Source organism: Setaria italica, chromosome VIII (genome assembly GCF_000263155.2).
Source record: "Setaria italica strain Yugu1 chromosome VIII, Setaria_italica_v2.0, whole genome shotgun sequence".
In the NCBI taxonomy this organism is placed as follows: Eukaryota; Viridiplantae; Streptophyta; class Magnoliopsida; order Poales; family Poaceae; genus Setaria; species Setaria italica.
In genome coordinates this window covers 31,185,491-31,200,989 of record NC_028457.1, presented here as the reverse complement: position 1 = coordinate 31,200,989, position 15,499 = coordinate 31,185,491, and the positions used below count along the sequence as shown (strand labels likewise).

Sequence of the window (15,499 nt, the reverse complement as noted above, 5' to 3'; positions counted from 1 at the left end):
GAACCCCCCCCCCCCCCCCCCCCCGCCGATCGAGGCAGTCGTTCCGTGCGGTACCGGGCCAGACAGTAGTAGGAGTAGGCGGGGATGGATGAGCGCCCGCGCGGAAAGGACGCACGACGGCTCGCGTATAGCCTCTGCTGCCAGGCGGCGGCCGATCGACGTCGCCGCTGCCGGCGGGCGGCGTCTGCTTTGGCCGCTTGCCGGCCTTGCGCGCATTTGGTTTGCTTCAGGCTGCCCCGTTCGTACGTGGCCCGCTGCAGCAACAGGCAACTGCTGGGAAAGCAGGGGACGTGAGGCCGTCGACTCGTGCGCGTATTAGTAAAATGAGCTCAGGCAGGGAATGAAGGAGATGTCGGCAGAGCTAGGGCACTGGGGCAGGCCATGCATCGCAGCAGTCAGGCAGGTCGGGTCCGGTCCGTAGACACCCCCGCCTTCTGACCGGTCGGCCATGCATGTGGCCTCCGCATTTGGTTTGCTTCAGGCTGCCCCGGTGCGTACGTGGCTGGGCACGTAACGGAAGGTTTAATGCATATGCCATTAGTATCGGTTTCGCAACTGATATTAGTAGTTGGTACTAAACGGGGATTTTTTTACCGATTGAAATAACTTGTACTAAAGGGTATTAAAAAAAATTGAAATCCACCCGCTGGCCCTGCCAGCCCCCGCCGCCGCTCTCGGCCCGTCGCCGCTCCCGCTCCGGCCGCTACCGCCGACCCTCACCCGCCGTCGCCGCCGCCGCCTCACCTCGTCCCGCTGCTGCTCCTTACTGACGGTGAGGAGCGAGCACAGGGGGAGGGGATGGGAGGCAGAGGAGGAATAGAGGAGAGATAGAGAGAGAGCTAGAGGATGAGGAGAGATAGAGGACCGAATGAGGAGGAGATAAAGGAGCAGAGGAGGATGAGGGTAGCGGACGGATGGATAAGGGGGGAGCTCTTTAGTACTACTAGGTGGAGCTCCCACCCGATACTAATGTGTCTTAATGCCTTTAGTACCGGGTGGAGCCTCCACCCGGTACTAATGGGTGTCCTTTAGTACTGAGTGGAGCCTTCAACCTATACTAAAGGGGTTCACGAGATCTATCCATTAAGCTTGGTACTAATGCTCACACTAGTACAAGACTAAAATACAACCATACTGAGTCTCGGGATGAATACTCAGTTATACCGCACAACACATTGCAAGCGAAGCAGGCAGCCAAATCAACCAACTGCGCCACGCGAGGCATCGGCAACTGTCACACGCCGCGCCAGCGCATGGCAGGTTCTTGACCAGACCGCCGGCCGCTAGCTCAACGCCAACCCACGCACCCCAGCCGCGCCCACGCCACGAAACCCTCGAACCCAACGGCGCGCGCGCGGGCGTCGTCCGGCCGGCGGCCAACTTGCACCTGGCCATGCCCATTCACACACGCGGGAGCGCGCGCATTTACTCGGACCCCGCCTGGCCCTGCCCCAACCTCCCTCCCCTCTCTCCCTTCGCCTGTTCGCCACCACCGTCTTAATGGTCGCTCCGGTGGTTGCACCCACCCAACCCATTCACCCCGGCGTCGCCCCCGGCCGTGCCCGCCAGGTCTTCCTCTTCCTCATCCATCCTCCACCGCCGGCGACCCCTATATATTCGCGCCCAACCTCCCCGCCCCACCTTCCAAGCCCACCCACACCCACTCTCCCTCTCCTCAACTCCGAGTTCTCGACGCCGCGCAGCACCCCGCCGCTCAGCTAGTAGCCTCGCCCATCACCCTTGCTACCTCGCCGCGCCACGCCGCCAGGCACCATGAGCGCCGCCCAGCAAGCAGAACCGACCACCTCTCCCGCCTCCCCCACCCCCGCCGGCGCCGGCAGCACCACGGTAATCAAGAACGCCCGGCACCGCCCGAGCGCGCTCAAACTCTGCTACCACGTTGCCATCTCCAACCTCCCGTACCTCCTCCTGGCCCCCTTCGCGGCGGCCCTCTTCGTCCGCCTCTCCCGGCACTCCCCCGCCGACCTCGCCGCCGCGCTCACCTCCAACCCACCCCTCACCGCCGCCCTCGCCGCGCTCGCCGCCGTCCTCGTCACCATCTACCTCGCGCGCCGCCCGCGGGCCGTCTACCTCCTCGACTTCGCGTGCTACAAACCCGGCCCGGAGCACGTGGTGACCCGGGAGACGTTCATGCGGCAGTCGACGGCGGCGGGGGTGTTCACGGGCGACAACCTGGCGTTCCAGCGGAAGATCCTGGAGCGGTCGGGGCTCGGGCAGGAGACCTACTTCCCCCGGGCCGTGCTCAACGCGCCGCCCAACCCGTGCATGGCGGAGGCGCGAGCGGAGGCCGAGGCCGTCATGTTCGGCGCCATCGACCAGGTGCTGGCAAAGACGGGCGTCCGGGCGCGCGACATCGGGGTCGTGGTCGTCAACTGCAGCCTCTTCAACCCGACGCCGTCGCTGTCGGCGATGATCGTCAACCATTACAAGCTGCGCGGGAACGTCGCCAGCTATAACCTCGGCGGCATGGGGTGCAGCGCCGGGCTCATCTCCATCGACCTCGCCAAGCAGCTGCTCCAGGTATGCAAGCGATTCATCCCTTAGCATGCTCCAATCCAGAGTCATCATCGTTGTCGATTGGTTAGGATTTTATTTTATTTTTTTTGCCTCCGCGATCGAGAGCTTTCGAGAGTTGAGTGAGTGCGATCAGGTGGGTTTGTTCAGCGACCGCCATGGTAGAGGAGGTAGGTGGGGTGGCGGGGCTTGGTGCTCGATCGTTGCCGTTGATCCTGGAACGGACGGCGGGGGATCGAGCGCACGGATGGAGCAAAGGAGCTTTTACTTGGGTTGACTCTGCATGCGTTTGCACGGATGCACGATGCGTAGTGGGTCCATGGAACTGCGACGAGCGTTGACTGATAGGCTTTGGAATTAATCGACCCCCCGTGGTAATAATTCGGCTTGAGCAGTAGTATAATTGAGCACCCATCAATCATTGATTCATTGTTGTTGTACTAGTTCTTTAACGGAAGTACACATTTACTGTAGGTTTGTACATGGTTTGTTCATTGTTAGGTCTACTCGTCGTCACCTTCATTTTTTTTAAAAGATAGTATCAAAATATATAAGTGGGAATCCAGAGAGTATATGTAACAAAAAAATTTTGTTTGGTGTCAAATCTAGCTGTTTGGGATTAAAAGTGTAGGAACTTTTGACCGCCTGAGGGTAGCAAATTACGAGAAAGTCTGAAAGTTTAGTGGAACATAAAAGTTAGCCAAAGTTTAGCACTCTGTCTCTCTGTAAAGTACAAAAGTTTGCAATTATTTGTCTTACAGAAAAAATATATAGAGACAGTTTGGCAAGTTTTGGAAGTCCTAATAACCATTAGTAGGACCAACCGGCAACAGATCGTCTCTTTTGGGACGACGAAGTCTGCCGGTTTCAGCAGGTTGCCATCGCAACAACTGTCAATGGGTCCCTGCACACTTAAGGGATGTTTGATATAAGGTGCTAAACTTTAGCAGGGTTAGCAGGGTCAGATCAGATGTTCGGATGCTAATTAGGAGGACTAAATATGAGATAATTACAAAACTAATTGCACAGATGGAGTCTAATTCGCGAACCATTTGCTGATGATGGATTAATTAGTCTTAATAGATTTGTCTCGCGAATTAGACTCCATCTGTGCAATTAGTTTTATAATTAGACTATGTTTAATACTCTAATTAGTATCAAACATCCGATATGAGGGTATCCAACACCGCTTATAGACTCTCTGACGACGATCGTTAACCCGGTCACCCGAAAATGGTCCAGACAGGAACCGTCTAGAACGCCCGTTGACGTGTGCGATCAGATCAGAGCAGCTGATGGCCAATCACCAGCTGAGCAACACTGCTTCTTCTTCTTCTCCCATGCTCCCTTTCTCTCTTAACGTTAATGGCGACCTGCCGGCGGGTCGCCCGTCCACATCAATGCAGCTCAGGCCATCCACCTGCTGAGCTGCTGCTGCAGAGTCCCATTAATGACGATGACAGCTATCTGACAGAAAGCTCGCGGAGTTAATGCTCCCCGTCGTCGATCGTCATAAATTCTGTTGGTTGGGGCGATCGATCGCCGGCGACGTACGCGAACGTTCCCGCGGACGCACGGCCACGACGACGATGACTAGTCGTGATAGCTTATCAGGGCAAGCTGACCGACCCCTGAAATAATGGTTGCTGCTGCTGCAGGTGCACCGGAACACGTACGCGCTGGTGGTGAGCATGGAGAACATCACGCTCAACTGGTACTGGGGCAACAACCGCTCCATGCTCATGTCCAACTGCCTCTTCCGGATGGGCGGCGCCGCCGTGCTCCTCACGAACCGCGGCGGCGCGGACCGGCGCCGCGCCAAGTACCAGCTGATGCACACGGTCCGCACCCACCACGGCGCCGACGACCGCGCCTACCGCTGCGTGTTCCAGGAGGAGGACGAGACCGGTCGCGTCGGCGTGGCGCTCTCCAAGGACCTCATGGCCGTCGCCGGCGAGGCCCTCAAGACCAACATCACCACGCTGGGGCCCCTCGTCCTCCCCATGTCGGAGCAGATCCTCTTCCTCGCCTCCCTCGTGGGGCGCAAGGTGTTCGGGCTCCGGTCACTCAAGCCCTACATCCCGGACTTCAAGATGGCGTTCGAGCACTTCTGCATCCACGCCGGGGGCCGGGCCGTGCTCGACACCATCGAGAAGAACCTCGAGCTCAGCGCGTGGCACATGGAGCCGTCGCGGATGACGCTGTACCGGTGGGGGAACACCTCCAGCAGCTCGCTGTGGTACGAGCTCGCGTACACGGAGGCGCAGGGGCGGGTGCGGCGGGGACACCGGGCGTGGCAGATCGCGTTCGGGTCCGGGTTCAAGTGCAACAGCGCCGTGTGGAGGGCGCTGCGGACCATCGACCCGGCGAAGGAGAAGGTTGGGAACCCGTGGGTGGAGGAGATACACAGGTTCCCCGTCGAGGTGCCCAAGGTGGAGAGCGTCGTCGTCGCGCCGGCGGCGGCGGCGGCGGCGGCGGCGGCGGCCGAATCGTGAGGAGCGTGGAGCATGCGGCTCTTGTATTTGAATTTGGAAAAAAACATGTGGAATTATAAAAGTGTATGTTGATTTGAGTTGAGCGTGGGGTTAGGTTTGTAAACATACAAGAACGAAATTTGGTGGTTGGTTGGTTGGAGATGTATGTAGCTGACATGTATGTGTTGGAGCTTCGATAGGAAGCAAAAAAGTAAACCTGATGTTGATTCTTTGCGTTGGGTCGGGTTAATTTGGCGTTGGGGGAAATAAGGAATGCAAAATTGTATAAAAACTCGAAACTGATTGTGTACCATTAGCACTCAGCGTTGTAACGTTCATGCTTCTATCTTAATATAAAGATGTGCAATCCTGTTACATATTTCATTAAAAAAACCATGACCATGGTCAAGTTAATTTGCGTTGGGGGAACAAGGAATGCAAAATCGTACTCCTCCATCCTAAATTATACATTGTTTTAATTTTTTATAGATAGATTTATAGATTTTGTTATGTAAATAGATATATATTATGTCTAGATGCATAATAAAAATAATGAATCTAGGATGTAGATTGTTTGTCCCGCCAAATAGTGACATGTTGTGCCTGCCCCTATAGCTTTTTTTCGGGCTCGATCATGTATTAAAGGTCCTGTTTGGTTCTTTAGAAGCTTCTAAAATTCCTGTCACATCGAATATTTAGATTCATAAAATATAGACTAATTACAAAACCAATTTCACAGTTGGAGGCTAATTTGCGAGACGAATCTATTAAGTCTAATTAGTCCATGATTTGATAATGTGATGCTACAATAAATATGTGCTAATGATGGATTAATTAGGCTTAATATTAGCCTACATCTATGTAATTAGTTTTATAATTAGTTCATGTTTGGTCCTCCTAATTAACTTTCGAATATTCGATGTGACATGAATTTTAATCCGAACTAAAGATCCAAACACCCCTTAAGCATGAATGCGTTCCGCTCCGAGTCCACGTCTCGATGACAGAGGCTGTATCTTGGTCTACGTCGTCTTCTTCTTTCTTATTCTCTCTCTGAGCTCGCCGTCGCCGGCCGGCCACCTTCCAGCCACCAGCACACCGGCCTCTTGTAGTCTTGGACACTGGCGGTCGTCCAACGGCTTGCCTTTGACAATGAGATTTCGGAGCACAACACGAGCGTGCTTGGAGCAGCGAATCTGCTATACGTTTTCTTGCTCGCAAATGTTCGCTACTGGCACGGGGAAGGATGGCGCTAGCTGCTCCTGCAACGTCTTGGCACGATCGCTGAACACAACCATTATTACAAATTTACAACCTGACTGACCAGAAACAGCTTCCTGCCTAACGTAATTAAATTCGGAGTAGTAGTAATTAAATTCTCCAGCTTTACAACAAACGGCACAGGTAGACGTTGGATTAATTCCGTTCGCTTTTCTGCCTCTTCTGGGTCAGTGATCGATCGGATTGATGTTCAGTGAACATCATAGAGGTTGGGGGGGTCCTCAGATTACGCAATAAATAAATCTCTGAGCGTTGTGTGACGTTACGCTCAACCAGGAAAGGAAGTACTGTGACAAATTCAATTATCTTGCTGCAGGTACGTTTATTGTAAAGCTGAAGCGGAACAGTAATAAATCACTAAGGGGTTAAACGGAACGTTAAAGTTTTAATAGTGTCACATCGGATATTCGAACACTAATTAAGAGAACTAAACATGAGCTAATTATAAAACTAATTGCAGAATCCTGTGCTAATTCGCGAGACGAATCTATTAACCCTAATTAATTCATCATTAGTAGCACCACACTGTCGAATTATGAACTAATTAGACTTAATAGATTCGTCTCGCGAATTACACTCCATCAGTGTAATTAGTTTTGTAATTAATCTATATTTAATACGTCTAATTAGCATCTAAATATAGCCGAACATACCCTTAATTTACGATGTGACGACAGAAACAGCTTCCTGCATATCTTGCTGAAGGTACCGTGCATGCAGCAGTGGACAACTGTGCAACACGTGACGCGCTGCAGGTTCCGAGGTCGTCGATCGAGGCCTCGTTGATTTTTGACTTGGTCGACGGAGATCAGCTACGCGAGGCACGAGCATGGATGCGCTTGGCGTGGAAGCGCAAAGGGAAAGCTCCGCGCTCTGCTCCCTTGCCTTGAGTGAGCCTTGGGTCGAGTGCATCCTGCTCAAAGGTCCTAACCCCTATGTGCATGACTATGGGGGTGTTTGGGAGGAGGGGGCTAAATTTTAGCCCCCGTCACATCGAATGTTTGGACACTAATTAGGAGTATTAAACTTAGATTAATTACAAAACTAATTACACAACCCCTAGGCTAAATCGCGAGACGAATCTATTAAGCCTAATTAGTGCATGATTTGACAATGTGGTGCTACAGTAACCATTCACTAATGATGGATTAATTAGGCTCAATAGATTCGTCTCGCGATTTAGCCTAGGGGTTCTGCAATTAGTTTTGTAATTAGCTTATGTTTAGTCCTCTTAATTAGTATCCGAACATCCGATGTGACAGGGCTAAAGTTTAGCCTCCTCCTTCCAAACAGCCCCTATTTCTCTTTCTTTTTTTTTCCCCGATGATATGGGCAGTTGGGTGCACTCGTAAAAGAATCTCGATTCGATTCTCGATGCAGTGTGTGCGGCGCTGAATTGCAGTAGTTCTATTGAGACGGGGTATCTTTCTACCTTATCTTACCAAGGTCTGTTTATTTTCATCCTCCTAAAGTTTTAGCTCCTAAAAAATTTTAGGCAGTTTTTAGGCACCTACTAAAAGTATATTTGGTTCCACCTCCTAAAAGTGACTAAAGGCAATTAATAAAGTGGTAAAATGACCCTGATGCCCTCCCACTACCTCCCACCATGCCCATGTGACTTTTCTAGCGTCAAAACAATCTTGCCCGTGAGGTAGCTGCATGCGGGATTTTTTTTGAAGCCACATGTTTATTCCATTATGTAAAAAAAAATGCACACAAATGTACACACACTCGTCCATACAAAAATTCGACACATCAATAAAATCATCATTACAAGTTGACAGAGGATCCTTCGGCGAATGAAACATAGTTCTCATCACGATCAACCAAATCAAAGTTCACATCTCTCGAAAAACTCTCTCTAATAAAATTGTGTAGTGCCATGCACACAATAATTATACGGCTTTGCTTTTGCATTTGATAGCTAGGAAGGTCAAGCAATATCCTCCACTTTATCTTTAGAACTCCGAACGACCGTTCAATGACATTACGAAGTGAAGAATGTGAGTAGTTAAAGAGTTCTTTTTTACCTCTTGGCATTGGCCCTTGTCTAAACTCCAGCAAATGGTACTTGGTTCCTTTGTAGGGTGCAAGATATCCCGATCGATTTGGGTAACCCGAGTCAACAAGGTAGAACTTGCCTGCGCATTCATAATACATGAATTATGTAAGTCACAGACCTAGTGTTGTAATAATAATAAAATGCATGCATTTTAGATCATTACCTTCAGGTGGGTGTGGAAACTTGTCTCCAAACTTGTCAATTGCATCTTTGAAAACCCGCATGTCTTGAACTGACCCAGGCCAACCAGCCACCACAAAGGTAAACCTCATGTTGAAATCACATATGGCTATGACATTTTGACTTGTATACCCATGTCTTCCCATATGTTGTACTACTTGGGTACTTGGCACTATTACAGGAATATGAGGACCGTCAATTACTTCAATGCAATTGTCAAAGAATGGTGTGAACCTAGGGCTTTGCAACCTAGGATGCACAAAATTAAACTTAGGATCCTTTGGCTTAATGATGTCAACTGCTAGCTTGTTCACACTTTCTAGCACTTTATCAAACTTTCTACAAATTGTTTCTAGTGACCTTGTGAAATGGTCTTCAGCTTGTCTAAGAGATTGAGGTGCACCACATATCCATAGAAACAGCCCTAAAGCTTCAATTGATGACATCCTCTTAGTTGATTTCAATCCATAAGATTCAACTAGCAAACTATGCAGCCTCAGAAACAAATCTTGACTCATTCTAAACATATTATAACAAGATGTGCTATTTCCTAGTATCCTCATGACCCATTCAAATCCACTTTCTGTTGCTATTCTGTGAGCTGCTTTGTTCATATAAGTGTCGAAGTGATACATACCCAACATGGCAGCAGCAATAGTCAAGATCTTTCTCCTCTTCTTCCTACAATGCAAGATATAGGACTGTATTCTTTGATCAAAGTCTTCTCTATCATCATCCTCTTCATCCCATTGGTCATCCCATTCTTCTTCTTCCTGCAACAACAAAAACAAGCAAATCAGTACTGTTTGTTAGAATAAACAGCCATATTATGCAGCCACCAATGATATAATTAAGACATATACACAGCAATATGCAAAGCATATAAACAGCAACATACAAAGCAATAAACACCAATGAAATAACACAATTCACAGCATTGAATGCACACATTCATTCAACACCTCAATACATGTTCATTAGAAATTAAACAACACAGTTCATACATAACAAAAGGTTCTGCCATTAAAAGACAATTCTAGTTCCTAACAAAATAAACACCACAATTCAGATAGACATAGCAGTCATTCCATGTCATTCCATGTCTTCCTCAACCAAATTAATTTCTCCTTATCATCGTCGATCATGTCAAACACATCTCTGTAGTACTCCTGCTGAAACAATCTTGTTGCTATGCCAAATTCAGTTGATGTGGGACCAGCTCCACCCTGCTTTACCAACAAAAGACACCTCTTTATGTCATCCTTTTCCTTCTGCTTGTTTTCCAACTCCTTCTGTTTCTCCATCTCCCTTAGATAGTGCCTCTTTTCCAACTCAAGCTGCCTGTACTGGTGCTTTTTTTCCAACTCATCTTGTCTCTGTTTTACCATTTCTTGTATTTTTGCTTCTTCCTTACTCCTAGAAACTTGTAACTCAACAAGAAGCCCCTGAAACATCTTGATCATTGGGCTCTTACTCTTCTTGTTTGGGCTTGTGGCTGTGCTAGATAAGCAATTTGTTCTCTTGCGGCTGCCACTGCTCAAAGGACTTGCCAGGAACTCCTCTTCCTCTTATTCTTCACCTTCATCATCACCCAAGTCTACCTCCTCATATCCCTTCTCTTGAGTTGATGAACCTGACATGACATAATCTGCTCCATCCATTAAATGTCCTTTAAACATCTCCTCAAGATATCCAATATATGTTGGCACACCAAACATGAACTTTCTACATTCACTTTTTCCCTGTATAATAGTTAAGCATCTTATCAGTACAATAAAAACAGACCTAGAACTACATATGCAAAGATAGTACATGCTAGACAACATTACAAACAGATTACCTTTAATGCCTTATCCCACCAATCAACTGATGCTACTATAATGCCATCAGATCTTCTCCCTAGACCTGTATCAGTTTGCATCATGTTCCAAAATATGTACAAAGTCCTACACTGTGGCCACCTATTTCTGAGTTGCTTGATAGTAAGGTTGAGTCCAGTCTTCAATAGCATTCCTTTTTTCACGTTACAATAAACTCTCTAATAAAATTGTGTAGTGCCATGCATGCAATAATTATACGGCTTTGCTTTTGCATTGATAGCTAGGAAGGTCAAGAAATATCCTCCACTTCATCTTTAGAACTCCAAACGACCGTTCAATAACATTACGAAGTGAAGAATGTGAGTAGTTAAAGAGTTCCTTTTTACCTCTTGGCATTGGGCCTTGTCTAAACTCCGGCAAATGGTACTTTGTTCCTTTGTAGGGTGCAAGATATCCCGGTCGATTTGGGTAACCCGAGTCAACAAGGTAGAACTTGCCTGTGCATTCATAATACATGAATTATGTGAGTCACAGACCTAGTGTTCTAATAATAATAAAATGCATGCAATCTAGGTCATTACCTTCAGGTGGGTGTGGAAACTTGTCATCAAACTTGTCAATTGCATCTTTGAAAACCCGCATATCATGAACTGACCCAGGCCAACCAGCCACCACAAAGGTAAACCTCATGTCGAAATCACATACGGCCATGACATTCTGACTCGTAAACTCATGTCTTCCCATATGTTGTACTACTTGGGTACTTGGCACTATTACAGGAATATGAGTACCGTCTATTGCTCCAATGCAATTGTCAAAGAAGGGTGTGAACCTAGAGCTTTGCAACCTAGGATGCACAAAATTGAACTCAGGGTCTTTTGGCTTAATGATGTCAACTGCTAGCTTGTTCACACTCTCTAGCACTTTATCAAACTTTCTACAAATTGTTTCTAGTGACCTTGTGAAACGGTCTTCAGCTTGTCTAAGAGATTGAGGTGCACCATATATCCATAGAAATAGCCCTAAAGCTTCAATTGATGACGTCCTCTTAGTTGATTTCAATCCATAAGATTCAACTAGCAAACTATGCAGCCTCAGAAACAAATCTTGACTCATTCTAAACATATTATAACAAGATGTGCTATTTCCTAGTGTCCTCATTACCCATTCAAATCCACTTTCTGTTACTATTCTGTGAACTGCTTTGTTCATATAAGTGTCGAAGTGATACATACCCAACATGGTAGCAGCAATAGTCAAGATTTTTCTCCTCTTCTTCCTACAATGCAACATATAGGACTGTATTCTTTGATCAAAGTCCTCTCTATCATCATCCTCTTCATCCCATTGTTCATCCCATTCTTCTTCTTCCTGCAACAACAAAAACAAGCATCTTATCAGTAAGTTAAAAAATGAACCTAGTTCTACATATGCAAAAACAGTACATGCTAGACAACATTACAAACTGCTTACCTTTAGTGCCTTATCCCACCAATCAGCTGATGCTACTATACTGCCATTAGATCTTCTCCCTAGACCTGTATCAGTTTGCATCATGTTCTAAAATGTGTACAAAGTCCTACACTGTGGCCACTTGTTTTTGAGTTGCTTGATAGTAAGGTTGAGTCAATCTTTAATAGCATTCCTTTTTTCATGTTACAATAACCTCTACGTGTCATTGCCCCTTTAAAACAATTCCCTGCCCGAATTTCCTCAACAGCAAGTTCACAATAAGAATGTGTGTTTTCCTCAGACCATTCAGCCCTGTCATGAAGATTCTATAGCAGAAAAGAAATTGTCACACTAAGCATTGCAATGACACACAATTCAAAAATAAAATAGCAACAACACATTTCCCATATCAGAGGCAACATTTCATACAAGAGAAATGGAAACCATGCATATTAGAGAGAGTGTTTCAGAGAGGGGAAGCAATTTACCTGAGAGAGAGTTTCAGAAGGCATGCCCTGTTCTTCTTCGCCGGCATCAACATTCACTAGATTTTGATAGCCGTGGCCTGCAGAGAAAGCTTCAGCACGTCCTCCTCTCAAACTTCGACCACCACGGCTACCATCTCTCCCTCCAACCGAAAGTTTGCCTCGGCCTCGTCCAAAACCAACTTTACCCCCGAGCAAACCTTTGCCGCGACCACGTCCTCTGCCGGCGGTTGCTTGCACACTCACTCTAGGGGCCCGACGAGGGACTGCCTGCTCAAAACCGGCCTCATCACCCTGAAGGTACTCTTGGTAGGACTGAATATCGGAGTAGAAGTCCGCTTGTGAGTTGAGATCCAAATGCTCCGTGTGCTGCCGGGAGCGGACAGAGAGGGGGCCGCCGGCGGAAATAACGAGGCGAGGTCGTCTTCATCCGCATCAGGCGGGGATCTGCGGAAGCTGGTGGCACCAGAGGAGGAGCCTTGAGATAGAAAGTCCCTGTAATTGTACCTATCCATCAGGCGCGGCCGAATTGGGGGAGGGGACGGCGCAATCCACCTACGCACAAAATTAAATCAGCAATAGGAAGGAAGAATCGTAGATTGAGAATAGGAGAGGGAAGAAACTCACCCCGCAGTCCCAGGAGTTCGTCACGGACTAGATGACGGCGGACGCCGCGAGTAGGAGGACGAGGATGAGCCGACGAGGATACGGCGGGTGGTGGCGGGGGGGATCCGGCGGGTGGCGGCGGAGATCCGTCGGGGGAGCGCCCGGACGACGATTTGTGGCAGCGTAAGGCGGCGTCGATGGCGGATCTAGTGGCAGGCGAGTTGGGGGAGTGCAGGGAACGGCGACAAGGATTGCGGGGTATGCAGCCCGGGGAGGTTGGACTAGGGGCGGCGGACCGCAGGGGGAGTGCGCGGACGGAGTTTCTTATCCATGGGCGCCGGCGAGGTAGGCGGATCTAGCGGCGGTGGGGAGGAGGGAGGCCGGTTTGGGAGGCGGCGGGGACGGGGGAGGCATGTTTGGGAGGCGGCGGGGTTGAGGGAGGCGGGTCTGGTGCATGGGGGGAGGCGGGTTCTGGCGTGCGGTGGGGGTGGGTGCGGGGGTAGGAGCGGTCCAGAACCGATTTTAGTCGGTTTTAGGAGGGGGTGAGGGCCTAAAAGATTTGGACCTCCTAAAAGATTTTAGTCATTTTTTAGGAGAAGTGTTTGGCACTTTAGGTAGTTTTTAGTCACTTTTTAGGAGGTAAGGTTTTAGGAGGGTGGAAACAAACAGGCCCTTACTGTGCCAACCGTTTAACTTAACCCTAATAGAAATTTCCTCTCATTTCACATCTCTAACTATTCAAACTGGATCAGGTCTTCGATTTTGTGAAGTACTCCCACAGCTCTTAAACGTCATTTTTGTTTTTAAAAAAAGAAACAAAGGGAGTATGTCATAATGCTTCAACACTTAAGATACGGAAAATACTTGAAAATGATCACATATGTTTCTTTCTGTATCTAATCTTCGGCCGGGCATCTTTTATGCATCATCCCACAGAATTTGCAGTTAAAACCACAACGCATGCGTGGTATTCATAGCGTGCATGGTCTCTTATGCACAATTTTTTTTTGTAGTAGTCACCGTCATTTTCTAAATATATATGCACTAATAAGATATAATGGATCCGTAATATCTTGGGAATGCTTTTAATGGTGAGCATATATATAATGCATAGCCCCAAAATATTGAATTTATAAGTGTTACTATTTTGTAAGTGACCTGGTAAATTGGCAGAGCCACCTCGTGCTTGAACAAGGTAGCGAGCGTGAAGGGGTTAAAAACCAGTGGCGTGCACATCCGCACGCACCTTGCTTGCTTGGAGATCGAGTTTTCGGTTCCATCCTAGCCAAGCAAAGTGGTGAACCCTAGGTCAAGCACATCTTGATCGATTTATTTAAATGATTTTAGAAAACCTAGGTCATGAGTGTTTCGCCAATAATCCACGCACGCCTCGGTTGTGACGACATGATTTTTTTTTATCTCATCATATTTGTTTTTTCCCCTTCAATTACACTCAAGTTTGATTTTTGTTAGTCGTGTTGGATAAATGCATGTTTGCTTGGCTGAATGAGTGTAGCTGTCAGCAGGCACATCAAGGTCAGCTTCAGCTAGCCTGATGCCAAATAGCTCCAAAAGTGCGTACTTCCTCTGCATGTCCTTATTTCAGTGTGTGCCTAACAGTAACAGTGGCGGTAAAAATTTTCTGGTGCGACAGTGGGTGAGGAAAAAGAAAAGGAAAAGATTGATCATTGACATGAAAAAAAATACTGTACGGTAAAAATCCCGCTAGCTTACTTCATAGGAAGGTACTTTTTTAAGAAGTCCGCTAAAGAACTTATGCTCTTTTTATTTATCCCTCGCTAGGCAGACGGTAGCAATAACACGCTAATCCCTCCGTTTTCGTTTTAAATTGCAGTTCATTGTATCCTAAATCAAACTACTTTAATTTCGATCACATTTTTGACAAAAAGATAACTTATATAGTATAAAATGAAATGTAGTATCAAACATATTTCAGGACGAATTTAATTAAACTTATTGGATGTCATGAATATTGGTGCTTTCTCCTTTAAAATTGGTTGAAGTCAAACAAGTTAGACTTAACAAAGCTAAAGTAAATTAAAATTTGAAGCAAACGAAGTAGTACTGATGGTACCAAGTCTGGACTTGGACGACCGAATTATTCGAGTACCATTATTCTTTTTTTCTGAAATGGATCTACGTAACATATGCGTGCATTGCCGTGCAAACGTACAATCGTTGTTGACAAAGTTGGCACTCAAGCACGGAATTCTTGGACTGTAGGTCGAGGGACTGGCAAGTACAAGTGTGCTACAAACCAGCTGGTGCTTTGACGCCGAGAGTGTGGCGTCTCCAATCTCTCTATTCTCCAAGCCAAAGCAACGGCTGAAATTTCCTGCGATTGCTGAAATTTGCAGATTTAGACCTGGTTTGGTTCGGTTGCTTATTTTTAAGCACCCGTCACATCGAATGTTTAGATACTAATTAGGAGTATTAAACGTAGACTATTTACAAAATCCATTACATAAGCGGAGGCTAAACGGCGAGACGAATCTATTAAGCCTAATTAGTCCATGATTTGACAATGTGTTGCTACAGTAAACATTTGCTAATGATGGATTAATTAGGCTTAATAGGTTCATC

The 15,499-nt window shown here is 47.3% G+C and overlaps 1 protein-coding gene across 1 annotated transcript; it reads left to right on the top strand.

Moving 5' to 3' along the window:
* The first annotated feature begins 1,493 nt into the window (after positions 1-1,493).
* On the top strand, positions 1,494-5,325 carry LOC101772648 (3-ketoacyl-CoA synthase 20). The gene is made up of 2 exons (XM_004979534.4): positions 1,494-2,541; positions 4,194-5,325. Exons 1-2 carry the CDS (start codon positions 1,774-1,776, stop codon positions 5,028-5,030), a joined length of 1,605 nt encoding a protein of 534 aa, XP_004979591.1. The 5' UTR covers positions 1,494-1,773; the 3' UTR covers positions 5,031-5,325.
* The last annotated feature ends 10,174 nt before the right edge of the window (positions 5,326-15,499 follow it).